The 13,094-nt window shown below is 54.2% G+C and overlaps 1 protein-coding gene across 1 annotated transcript in view; it reads left to right on the plus strand.

Moving 5' to 3' along the window:
• LOC9271905 (exocyst complex component EXO70C2) overlaps positions 1-1,371 on the plus strand; it is a 2,043-nt gene extending 672 nt beyond the window's left edge. Inside the window, exon 1 of the mRNA XM_015760529.3 lies at positions 1-1,371. This exon is cut by the window's left edge and continues 672 nt beyond it. Within this exon, the coding sequence (XP_015616015.1) occupies positions 1-1,090 (1,090 nt within the window). The 3' untranslated portion in view covers positions 1,091-1,371.
• Positions 1,372-13,094: the final 11,723 nt, after the last annotated feature.

Raw genomic sequence — 13,094 nt, forward strand, 5'->3', positions numbered from 1 at the left:
GTTCGCGTTCAACTTCGCCTTCTCCGGCGAGAGGGTGCTCTGCCACCGCGTGTTCGCCGCCGCCGACGCGGGCGTCGCCGACAGGGTGTTCGAGGGGATCGCCAGCGACCACGCCGCGGACCTCCTCGCCGTCGCCGAGGCCGCCGTGGCGCGCGCGCGCCGCGCGCCCGAGCGGCTGTTCCACGTGCTCGACGTCCACGCCACCCTCGTCGAGATATTCCCGGCGATCGTGTGCGTCCTCGGCGACAAGTCGGAGGCCGCCGTCCGCGCCACCGCCGCTCTTCGCAACGCCGGCGAGGCGGCGCGTGGTATTCTCGTCAGCTTCGAGGAAGCGATCCAGAAGGCGACGTCCAAGTCGTCGGCGGCGGCGACCGGCGGCGCCGTGCACCCGCTCGCCCGCTACGTGATGAACTACCTCGTCCTCCTCGCCGACTACGACGACACCCTTGCTCGCATCTACCAGCAAGGCCGAGGCAGCACGTCGCCGCACTCTCCATCGTCGTCGTCGTCGTCGTCGAACCCGATTGGTCGTCTCGTGTCCGTCCTGCTGCGCAAGCTGGACGCCATGGCCGGGAGGCACCGGTCGCCGGCGGCGAGGTCCCTGTTCATGGCGAACAACACGCACTACGTGTCCAAGAAGGTGCGCGGCAGCAGCAAGCTGGTGGGCATCGTCGGCGGCGAGGGATGGGCGGTGGCGCAGAGCGCGGAGACAAGGCGCCACGTCGACGCGTTCGTGCACGCGGCGTGGCGGGACGTGCTGGTGGTCGGCGGCGAGGGCGCCGACGCGGCGGTGAGGGAGGCGGTGGCGTCGCAGCGGAGGTGGGTGGCGGTGGCGGACGACGAGATGGGCGACGCCGTGAGGGCGGCGGCGGCTGCGGCGGTGGTGCCGGCGTACCGGGCGCTCTACCGGCGGCACGGCATGGCGGCGTGGATGACGCCGGGGGACGTGAACGCGATGATCGGCCGGCTGTTTGGTGGGCCGCGGAATGCAGCGGCAGGTGCCAGGCCGGTCGCCGCCGGCGGTGCGACGCCGCGACGCCATCGTCTGCGTCTCACCTCTTCGTCGCAGAAATTGGCCCATAAACAGTAGGATGGTCCAAGTAGAAAGCCCAAGCCCATCACTTGTACGGCCCAAACATTTTGTGAATATCCCTACAATTTTTTTTGTTCACGAGAATCTGTCCAATCACCTTTTTTTGTTTAACAAACACATTTTGGTCAAAATATATATAAAGTGCTTGTTTTGTTTACTTGGGGTATAAAACATGTGCACTTTTGTGTACATTTATGAGGAGATCACAATTATTGAAGGAATGTAAGTGAGGGCCTTGAAATAAAGCAGAACACATATATAATGCATTTACTAGTTGATATCATGCGTTTTGCTACAGGATGTGGATTAATGCACGTTATATGTATATCGATCCTTGTGTGCATTTTACAAACATAAATGCAGAATGAACTAAGATAGTCCTTTATAAGTTAATGAGTAGGTAATAATCTGCAAATGGACGAAAAAAATAGTATCAAAGACATCATCTAGCTAGCTAGCCCAACTTGCGGTTGTGTACATCTAGTTGTGTCCGGTTGGGTGGAGTAGTTTGGATGGGAGATGGCCGTCTGATTTTTTATAGTGTTTGGTTGGAGGGCAGAGTGAATGGAGCGGCCCATAATAACGAATATTCCCTCAATATGCTGGCGGTGCGACGCCGCGGCGCCATCGTTTGCGTCTCACCTCTTCGTTGGAGAAATTGGCCCATAAACAGTAGGAAGCCCAAGCCCATCACTCATACGGCCCATCACTACATTTTTTTTTTGGTTGAATAGAGTCTGTCCAATCATCTTTTTTTTTTAACAAACACATTTTGATCAAAGTAGAAAGTGTTGTTTTTGTTTACTTGGGTTTAAAAATTGTTTACTCTTGTGTACATTGCTGCGGAGATCTTAATTATCGAAGGAATGTAAATAAGTGCTTTGAGATAAAGATGTATCTCTCGAGGTAATAGTTAATTTGATATCCTCGATTTTTCATTTTGTCTAACTGAGTATTCCATGTTTTCGTTTGAATCTCTATTTTTTGGACCAAAGGCTTGAGCCCCACATCCTTATTCCGCTAAAGTAGCTAAGCTGTACACAACTACATTACATTATTTGAGCTGTGCATTACATCAAGTGGACTAAACCGTAACATATAAGGAATTAATCGACCTATTCTTATTCTTGATAAAGGAATGGCAATATTGTAATTTTTTATATTATCAGAAGGATTTCACTAAAGATGAAATTATTACTGGCCTCTACATCAACTAGGGATACACAAAGCCTAGGAAAAAAAGAAACTGAGGCAAACATGAATATATCATGTTGTTTTACACAAACACACACTCAAATAGAATCAAAACAATAACATAAAGTCATAAATATCAACTCCAAAAACAACGCTTTTAAAAGGACCTGTAAGCACCACATGGGACAAAGACTAATCAAACAAACATCGTGTCAGCTGAAAGCCGTCCTAATATAATACTACTAAGGGACTTGATTTGTAATAATTGTGGATGCTGAGGGGCAATGGTTTTACAATTGAGAGACACGAATTAATCTCTTCCCTATTTGAGGGAACTAGTTATAGTGAACCTTTTACCATTGATAACTATCCAGATGGGTGGGCTGAATTGGGCCGCTACAAATGCGGCTGCGGTGATGGTGCCGGTGTACCGGGTGCTCTATCGGTGGCATGGCACGGCGGCGTGGATGATGCGGGGTACATAAAGGAAAAAGTAAACCCAAGGTCTCTCAACTTGTCATCGAGATACAAAATCGTCCCCCAATCGCAAAACCAGATTCCGGACATCCCTCAACTAACAAAACCGTTCGCTTTAGGTCCCTTGGTGGTTTTGATCCGGATTTTGTCTGACGTGGCGGCTGAGTCAGCGTGGGACCCACGTGGGCCCCACATGTCAGAAAGTCTACCTCAGCCTCTCTCTCTCTTTCCCTATTCTCTCCCTTCCTCCTCCTCTCTCTCACTCTTCTCTTCTCTTCTCTTCTGGGGCGGTGAATGGGACGACGAGGTGGCAAGCCGGCCGGCGTGAGGTGAGAGAGGAGGCGGCGGGCGACAAGGTGGCAGCGGCGGCTACAACGCGGGAGAAAGCGAGGGCGGTGGCCGGTTGCGAATCCCGTCAACGAAGCTGCGTCGCCGCCGGCGGTGAAGCGGCCCCGCGCGGGCTGGCGCCACGGCGTTGGGTGCCGCCGCGGCGCGGGCGCGGAGGCGACTTGTCGTTTACCTCCCACTCGGGGAGATCCAAGCGAGGCTCCCGACGATGGAGGTGGCAATGCGCCCGATCCGCGCCCCGCGGGACGCGCTCGAGGGCGCCGGGGAGTACATCGACCGCGCCGTGGGGCCGGCCGCCGCTGTGCACAGCCTCGAGCCGCCGCTCCTCGCGGCCTCCTCCGTCACCGACGACCTCCCCGGATACCTCGCCGTGATGTCCCGCTTCAAGGAGGCGCTCCACTTCCTCTCCGACAACTGCGGCATCACCTCCCAGTGGCTTGTTGACATCGTCGAGTACCTCGAGGACCGTAGTCTCGCCGCTGCCCTCGCCTTCTCCCGCCTCGCAGCCGCCACCGCCGCCGCCTCGTCGCCCGCCGCCTGCTCCTCTCCCGCCTCGCCCCGGTGGCCTCGTGGAAGGAGTAGCCATCGGCGCGGGGCCAGTCGGCGTCCTCGGCGAGCTGGGACCGCAGCTCCTCCTTCCTCTCCCGACGCTTTTCCCCCGCGGCAGCAACTGGAGAGTAGGTCCCAACGGTGGTGGTGGCGGCGGCGGATAGCGCGGACGCGTCGGCCTTCCTCCGCAGCGCCGCTTTCGCTGGAGCGATTTGGGGAAGGGTTGGAGACATGAGTGGCTAAGAGTAGCCGGCAAGCAACACCACTCCGTGCGGCCCTCCTCCCCCTTCGGCATCGCCGTGATGCTCAGCGGCGGTGTCGCCCTCGATGCGGCCGTCACCTACCACGACAAGTACGGGCGCGTCTGGGAGGTGAGCGCGGCCATGGCGAGTGGGCCCATACGTTGTCGTCGCGCATCACGGCAGCGTCGGCGGGACGTTAGGAAGAAGAGGCGGCGACGACACGACGATGGTGAGGCGGCAGAGCTGGCAGGTGGAGTGGGAGCCGAGCCACATGTCAACGTACTCGGCGTGGAAGCCGTGGCTGCACCGGGGGAGGAAGCTAGCCTCGTCGCCCTTCTCGAGCTCCGCAAGGCACACCGCGCACTCGACGCCGTCGTCCTACTCCTCCTTCGCCGCCGCCGCCGCCGTGCTGCGGCTATACACCGTGATCGACAGCGACCGCAACACCTCCGATTCGACCCCTCCTCCCCTTCCACCGTCCCCGCCCATGCCCGCTGGAGAAAGGTGAAGAGAGAGAGAGGAGAAAGAGAGAGGAAGGGAAAGAGAGAAAGGGAGTGATGATGTGGCATGCTGACAGGTGGGTCCCACGCTGACTCAGCCGCCACGTAGACTAAAACCGGGGTCAAAACCACCTAGGGACCTCGGGTGACCGGTTTTCTATAGTTAAGGGACCCCATATATCTGGTTTTGCGGTTTGAGGACGTTTTCGTATCTCGGTGACAAGTTCAGGGACCTCCGGTGCACTTTTCCCGTACATAAACGCGAGATGATCGGCCGGCTATTTGGTGGGCCGCGGGAATGCAGCGCCGGTCGCCGCCGGGACGCTAGGAGAAATTGGCCTACAAGCAGTTGGACGGTTGTAACGCCCCGATTTTCGTTCGGGTTTAAAAATCATTAAATAATGCATTTTCTAGAAATTAAATAAAAGTTAAATCAATTTAATCAAGTGAAATAATGGGAGAATTAAAATTTTCCCTTAAAAATCATTGGCCGGGAATATTTTGCAATATTCTTTGTGCCCTAAAATACTCTCCGGAATTTTCCGTGAATTTTCGGAGCTCGAGAAATAGTTTTAAAGTCACAAAGATCATTTAATCAATTAAATAAAAAAGAAAACAAAAACTCCCCTTCCTCCTTGGGCCATTTTCGGCCCAAGAATCCTTTCTCTCCCGCGGCCCACGCGCCCTTATCTCTCCCTCTCGGGCCGGCCTTCTCCCTCGGCCCGCTCGGCTCTCTCTCTCCCTCAAGTTTGCTTTACCTCCCTCGCCCGTTTTCCCCTCTCTCTCTCCCCGACAGGTGGGACCCGAGGCCCCACCTGTCAGCTCCTCCTCCTACCTCTCGCCGGCCAACTCCAACCGCCCGCGCTGCCGCCTTATCCGCTCCACGTCGCGCCTCCACTCCGCGCCCGCACCTCGCGCCCACGTCGCCGCCCTCTTCCCCCCGCATCTCCCGCGCGCGCGCGCCCGCAAGTGGTGGGGGATTTGAAATCCCCCAACACCCTCTCTCTCTCCTCCACCTCTCCACGTCGCCGGCCAAATAGGGGCCATCCCCGGCCGTTTCCGCCCCTCCCTCGCCCATAAAAACCCTCACCCGAGTCCCCTCCCTCGTTTCCCCCATTTGCCGTCCTCTCCCACGCCCCCTACCGCGCCCGCGCCGTCACACCCGAGCTCCGCCGCTTGTCGCCGTCTTCGGCCGCGCGCCGCCACTGCTGGAGTCGCCGACGCGCCAAACCGCCGCCGCCGTTAGCTTCACCGCCGCAAGAGCTTTCCCGGCCGCCGCCTCGCGTCGCCGGAATCCCACCGGAGCGCCTCTCCCCTTGCGAGCCGGTGAGTTTTTCCCTCCCCTCCATCTCCGGCCGGCAATTCAAGCCGCCGTGGTCGTCGTCTCCTCTCCTAACGCCTCTCCATCTTCTCCTAGGGTGTCGCCGCCGCCCGTCCGTGCCTCCGCATCGTCGGTCATCGCTTCCGTGTTCATTCTTCGCGCCGGCCGCCGTGCTCACGGTGAGGAGCTCCTCTCCTCCCTCCTTCCCTCTGTCCCGCACGCGCTGCCGCCCCTGCGCTCGCCATCGCCTTCGTCCGCCGCCGCCGGCCTGTGCGTCGTCCGCCGCCGCCTCCCGCGCCGTCGCTTGCCGTTGCCGGCTCTCGCGCGCCGCCGCCGGTCACCGCCGGTGACCGCGCGTGTCGCCACCGGCCGCCATGGCTGCCGGTCGGCTTTGAAACCGAGCCGTGCCTAGCCGCCTTCCCCGCGCCGTCCGATCGTCTTTGAGGCCGATCCGGACCGTCGATCCCGTGGACCGGCGGTGGACCACTCGTGTGGTCCCGGTCCACGGTAGACCGGCCACCTTGTGCCGCTGCCAGTGGGGCCCACTTGCCCGAGCCCCCTCTCCCTCCCCTTGTGCCGCTGACGAGTGGGGCCCGCCTGTCGGCGCCGGCCCTTTTGCTGACGTCAGCGGCAGTCCTTTTCCTTTGAGAAAATAATTAATAATTGCGCAATAAATCGAGTTTAATTCTAGAAATTCATTTAAATGGCTCAAAACTTCTAAAATTCATATCTAATTCATTCGAACTCCGAATTGAGCCATTCAACTTGCAAAATTCATCTAAAATTGAGCTCTACATGTTTGTTTACTTTTTATGTACTGCTTCCTTGGTTTTTATTAGAGTTTTTCCTCGTTTTGCGTGCCAGCGTGTAGTTTCCGTCGTTTCGGAAGTCCGCGGTCGCGAGGAAAAGAGTTCAGAAGATCAAAGTGAAGAAGCAAGGCAAGTCACACATTCCCCTTGAGCATGTTGATCCCAATTTATAAATGTTTTACCGTTTACAAATAAATATGCATGTTTTGCTAATTACATGGGATCCGGGTATTACCTATCTGCTCGCTTGTGCCATGTTTACTTGATATCTATCCTTTGTCAACCTTGGGTGATAAATTGACTAGCTCGTGTTACTTATGTGACCTAGCTAGAACTATATGCTTAGCCATGCTTAATTACCACTAGCTCGGTCGATGGGATAATTACAATATTAGACCTTTCTAGTATCTTGTTGAGCCGCGTGCTCGAGACATCTGGCCATGTTACATGGTCATAATTATCCAACTAAAATGCGACTGAATGGTGGGCTGTGGGTGCATGGTTTTGTGAGTCGCACCCTTGGCAATTAAGGACCGGTTCACGGGAAACCCTGGAAGACTTACAGTGCTTACCACAAGCGGGAATGGGTAACTGCTTGATCTGAAGTATAGCTCGACCCTTTCCTAGGCACCGGTGGCGAGGGTGGGCGTGATGGAGTTGGGTCGGCCGGGGTGTCCGGTTGTCCAGCTGCCGGATTCACCGCGGCGCAAGAGGGGACCGCCCACTGCCTTTTGAGGGGTGGGGGTGAAACCTTAGCGTGGTGTGGATGGTTAGGGGAGGGTTATGCGAAGGGTCTCGTCACAATCACTCGACATGGTGACGTGTGCATCATGGGCACATGATGACGCGGTGACATGTCGGTGGGTTGTGTCTTGTGGGTACAGTTGTGCACCTCTGGCCAGAGTAAAACTATTCGAATAGCCGTGCCCGCGGTTATGGGCGATCGACCAGATTCACCGTGATTAGTCCCACCTTAATAAATCGACTCAATGCACTGTAGTTCAGGTGGGTTGGTTGGGCCTGTTCAACGTGGTGTAGCGTTGATCAGTGGAGATTTAATGTTACTTTAATTACTCAACAGTTTTACTGTTTTGCTCAATAAAATGTTTTACAACCGCCTTTATGCAAATAGCCACAAACCATCCTTGTATCCCCTTGCACGTCTGCATCATTGGTGTGGCTTGCTGAGTACGGTGGTTGTACTCAGCCTTGCTATTATTCCCCCTTTTCAGAAGTGTAGTGCTTCTGAGCTGAAGATGGAGTTAGAGGACCAAGGCTCAGACCCCAGTTGAGTTTTGCCTGTGGAGTGGAGCTGAAGCCCCGCTAGGATCGCCTTTTCCGCTGCTGCTGCTTTTGTTTCGGTGTGAGGACTAAGTGCCTCTTCTGTAAGTATTTTACGCTTTATTTACGTTTGGAACTGTATATTACTTGTCGTTTTGTGTACCCTGGCTGGTCCTGGACAGGGATTTAATACACAAAATAGTCTGGAAATTTGGGCTAAATTTCTGGGCGTGACAAAGTGGTATCAGAGCCAACTCGACTGTAGGTTGAGCCAAATGGTCAAACCCTAAGGACAAGCTTTCTGAAAACCCTATTTGAAAAATGTCTCCCCTCGCCCTTCGGCTTTTCTTTGCGAAACAGTTTTTCAAAATTCTCCTCCCTGTCCCTCCAATTCTTATAGTTGTTAAACCGTGGAGGATAAACTGTCAGCTTCGTGTCTGTTCGGAAGTCAAGTCAAGCATCAAGCTTCTGCGGCAAAGAGCGAGAAGGTCAGTTCAGAGTCGTCGTTCCGTGAAGATCAAGAAGAGTTTTCCCGAAGTTGACCTAAACCCAATCTTTCCCAGAAGAGTAGTTCCGTTAGCTTTCTAGATCGTGTGTTGTTTGCTTGTGTGTAGGGGTATGGTTTGCATCATTGGTGGGGATGCGACCATACTAGGTTGTTTGCTTAAGCAACTTGAACAATAAAAGTGTACTCACAACATATCAGTAGGCAAGTGGTTTAGTACCTTATCTTTAGCAACCCCTCTCTTCCACCTCTCTTCCGTTCTGGTAACAGATGGTCAGTATCAGAGAGAAGAGCAACAACAACGGTGTATGAAAGTCACAGATCAATGAATCAGTCAAAAGCTACCAGGTACTCCCGATGCCAGAAGAACCCCTGCTCGTGATCAACATTTGGTATCCAGGATCAGAAGATGGGTGTATTGATGAAGGAGATGCAAAGCTCGATGCAAGGTCGAATGTAGCGGAAATAACTCCAACAGTAGTGTGTTGCAGTCAGAGTCAGTGGATCAGTTCAAGACAACAAGCTACCAGCTGAGTCAGAGCACCTCGCTCTAGTTAGCCAAGATTGGAAGATGGATATGCCAGACATTGATATAGCAACCGCAGAGTCCGATGCAACAGATGCAACAACAGTGTCTCCAACAACATGTACAAGCCTATATGCAAGCTGGGATCAGGATCAGAGCGAAAGTCAGTTTGTTTCCAAGAGCAAGCACCTGAAACCTCAGACAGTACGCCACCAAGTCTTCAGCAGACCAGCACAGCTAAGTCACCACCAATCCCAGAGGCAACAAATGCTACCTACGGTGGTTATGGTTTTCAAGAGCGGTTTTTGCAAAGTGTCCAACTATCCATGGAAGATGTACGACAGGGCACCTCTCAGAGGGTTGTTCCACAGTAAGGCGTCAGCGTCATCACATCAAGAGCTTTGTTAGCGACACCCCAACTCCTCAAGTTGTGTCAGTTCCAATGCAGAGTCGGTCAGTTCAGTTTTGAGGAATCAACTATGCAACTTGACACCGAAGTCAGGTCAGGAGAAGGACAGTCATGCCAGCAGTTATTACTTATGGGAAAGTTAGTCAAGAGTCAGTGTGTCCATGAGCTAAATGAGAGTCACTTTTATGTGGAATTTCCTATCATCAACTAAGGCTTAAGTTCCAAATCTTGTCGGGATGAAAGTGCATCGCCATTGCTTCAATTTGATGGACCGATGAAGTTTCAGTCTTCAAAGTCAGGGCATCTGTAAATCCGAGAAATGTTGGTCATTTTTTTCAAGGACAACAGTTCAACTGATCCCAGCCACGCGGAAGTAAGACTACTCCCTGTAAGGGGGGTAGGTCTCGGAGAAGAGTTTTGCCTCACTTCGTCGCTGTTTTAGTTGAAGGTTCAACCAGTGCCGCAATCAGGGTAGCACTTGAAGAAGCAAGTTGCAAGGTATCAGAAGAATTAAGCCGATCCCCGGGCAACCGATTGAATTCTAAGGTACACCCATGAGGCCAGTTCAACCGCTTAGCTTAGACAGGTCAAGCAGGTTTCCTGGATTTACTTGTCATTTGAGTTGGGACCAGTCCAAGCGGACATAGGGTAAATGATTTACAAATGCCAGATTCAATTTTCATCCTCTTATAGCCAGCGTGGTGAATTCTCAGGTTACCAAAATTGCCAACCTCAACAGTTCAGTCCAAGATAAGTAAGTTTCAGGAGTATCCGCAGTTCTGGCCTAGGTCAGTTCAAGCAGAACCAGTCGGTCCAGTTTTGGCAAAGTAAAGGAACAGAAAGGTCGAATCCAGCCAGTGCAATCGTGCAGGTTGGATCAACCAGTCAATCAATCAGTTCGAAGCAGAATGTGGCAGTTCAATGTGCAGATCAGTCAGACCGCCCGCCCAACCAGTTTTCTTTCTAGCCATCCCAGAATCTCGGGACGAGATTCCTGTAAGGGGGGTAGATTTGTAACGCCCCGATTTTCGTTCGGGTTTAAAAATCATTAAATAATGCATTTTCTAGAAATTAAATAAAAGTTAAATCAATTTAATCAAGTGAAATAATGGGAGAATTAAAATTTTCCCTTAAAAATCATTGGCCGGGAATATTTTGCAATATTCTTTGTGCCCTAAAATACTCTCCGGAATTTTCCGTGAATTTTCGGAGCTCGAGAAATAGTTTTAAAGTCACAAAGATCATTTAATCAATTAAATAAAAAAGAAAACAAAAACTCCCCTTCCTCCTTGGGCCATTTTCGGCCCAAGAATCCTTTCTCTCCCGCGGCCCACGCGCCCTTATCTCTCCCTCTCGGGCCGGCCTTCTCCCTCGGCCCGCTCGGCTCTCTCTCTCCCTCAAGTTTGCTTTACCTCCCTCGCCCGTTTTCCCCTCTCTCTCTCCCCGACAGGTGGGACCCGAGGCCCCACCTGTCAGCTCCTCCTCCTACCTCTCGCCGGCCAACTCCAACCGCCCGCGCTGCCGCCTTATCCGCTCCACGTCGCGCCTCCACTCCGCGCCCGCACCTCGCGCCCACGTCGCCGCCCTCTTCCCCCCGCATCTCCCGCGCGCGCGCGCCCGCAAGTGGTGGGGGATTTGAAATCCCCCAACACCCTCTCTCTCTCCTCCACCTCTCCACGTCGCCGGCCAAATAGGGGCCATCCCCGGCCGTTTCCGCCCCTCCCTCGCCCATAAAAACCCTCACCCGAGTCCCCTCCCTCGTTTCCCCCATTTGCCGTCCTCTCCCACGCCCCCTACCGCGCCCGCGCCGTCACACCCGAGCTCCGCCGCTTGTCGCCGTCTTCGGCCGCGCGCCGCCACTGCTGGAGTCGCCGCCGCGCCAAACCGCCGCCGCCGTTAGCTTCACCGCCGCAAGAGCTTTCCCGGCCGCCGCCTCGCGTCGCCGGAATCCCACCGGAGCGCCTCTCCCCTCGCGAGCCGGTGAGTTTTTCCCTCCCCTCCATCTCCGGCCGGCAATTCAAGCCGCCGTGGTCGTCGTCTCCTCTCCTAACGCCTCTCCATCTTCTCCTAGGGTGTCGCCGCCGCCCGTCCGTGCCTCCGCATCGTCGGTCATCGCTTCCGTGTTCATTCTTCGCGCCGGCCGCCGTGCTCACGGTGAGGAGCTCCTCTCCTCCCTCCTTCCCTCTGTCCCACACGCGCTGCCGCCCCTGCGCTCGCCATCGCCTTCGTCCGCCGCCGCCGGCCTGTGCGTCGTCCGCCGCCGCCTCCCGCGCCGTCGCTTGCCGTTGCCGGCTCTCGCGCGCCGCCGCCGGTCACCGCCGGTGACCGCGCGTGTCGCCACCGGCCGCCATGGCTGCCGGTCGGCTTTGAAACCGAGCCGTGCCTAGCCGCCTTCCCCGCGCCGTCCGATCGTCTTTGAGGCCGATCCGGACCGTCGATCCCGTGGACCGGCGGTGGACCACTCGTGTGGTCCCGGTCCACGGTAGACCGGCCACCTTGTGCCGCTGCCAGTGGGGCCCACTTGCCCGAGCCCCCTCTCCCTCCCCTTGTGCCGCTGACGAGTGGGGCCCGCCTGTCGGCGCCGGCCCTTTTGCTGACGTCAGCGGCAGTCCTTTTCCTTTGAGAAAATAATTAATAATTGCGCAATAAATCGAGTTTAATTCTAGAAATTCATTTAAATGGCTCAAAACTTCTAAAATTCATATCTAATTCATTCGAACTCCGAATTGAGCCATTCAACTTGCAAAATTCATCTAAAATTGAGCTCTACATGTTTGTTTACTTTTTATGTACTGCTTCCTTGGTTTTTATTAGAGTTTTTCCTCGTTTTGCGTGCCAGCGTGTAGTTTCCGTCGTTTCGGAAGTCCGCGGTCGCGAGGAAAAGAGTTCAGAAGATCAAAGTGAAGAAGCAAGGCAAGTCACACATTCCCCTTGAGCATGTTGATCCCAATTTATAAATGTTTTACCGTTTACAAATAAATATGCATGTTTTGCTAATTACATGGGATCCGGGTATTACCTATCTGCTCGCTTGTGCCATGTTTACTTGATATCTATCCTTTGTCAACCTTGGGTGATAAATTGACTAGCTCGTGTTACTTATGTGACCTAGCTAGAACTATATGCTTAGCCATGCTTAATTACCACTAGCTCGGTCGATGGGATAATTACAATATTAGACCTTTCTAGTATCTTGTTGAGCCGCGTGCTCGAGACATCTGGCCATGTTACATGGTCATAATTATCCAACTAAAATGCGACTGAATGGTGGGCTGTGGGTGCATGGTTTTGTGAGTCGCACCCTTGGCAATTAAGGACCGGTTCACGGGAAACCCTGGAAGACTTACAGTGCTTACCACAAGCGGGAATGGGTAACTGCTTGATCTGAAGTATAGCTCGACCCTTTCCTAGGCACCGGTGGCGAGGGTGGGCGTGATGGAGTTGGGTCGGCCGGGGTGTCCGGTTGTCCAGCTGCCGGATTCACCGCGGCGCAAGAGGGGACCGCCCACTGCCTTTTGAGGGGTGGGGGTGAAACCTTAGCGTGGTGTGGATGGTTAGGGGAGGGTTATGCGAAGGGTCTCGTCACAATCACTCGACATGGTGACGTGTGCATCATGGGCACATGATGACGCGGTGACATGTCGGTGGGTTGTGTCTTGTGGGTACAGTTGTGCACCTCTGGCCAGAGTAAAACTATTCGAATAGCCGTGCCCGCGGTTATGGGCGATCGACCAGATTCACCGTGATTAGTCCCACCTTAATAAATCGACTCAATGCACTGTAGTTCAGGTGGGTTGGTTGGGCCTGTTCAACGTGGTGTAGCGTTGATCAGTGGAGATT

This window comes from Oryza sativa, chromosome 11 (assembly GCF_034140825.1).
Source record: "Oryza sativa Japonica Group chromosome 11, ASM3414082v1".
Taxonomy (NCBI): Eukaryota; Viridiplantae; Streptophyta; class Magnoliopsida; order Poales; family Poaceae; genus Oryza; species Oryza sativa.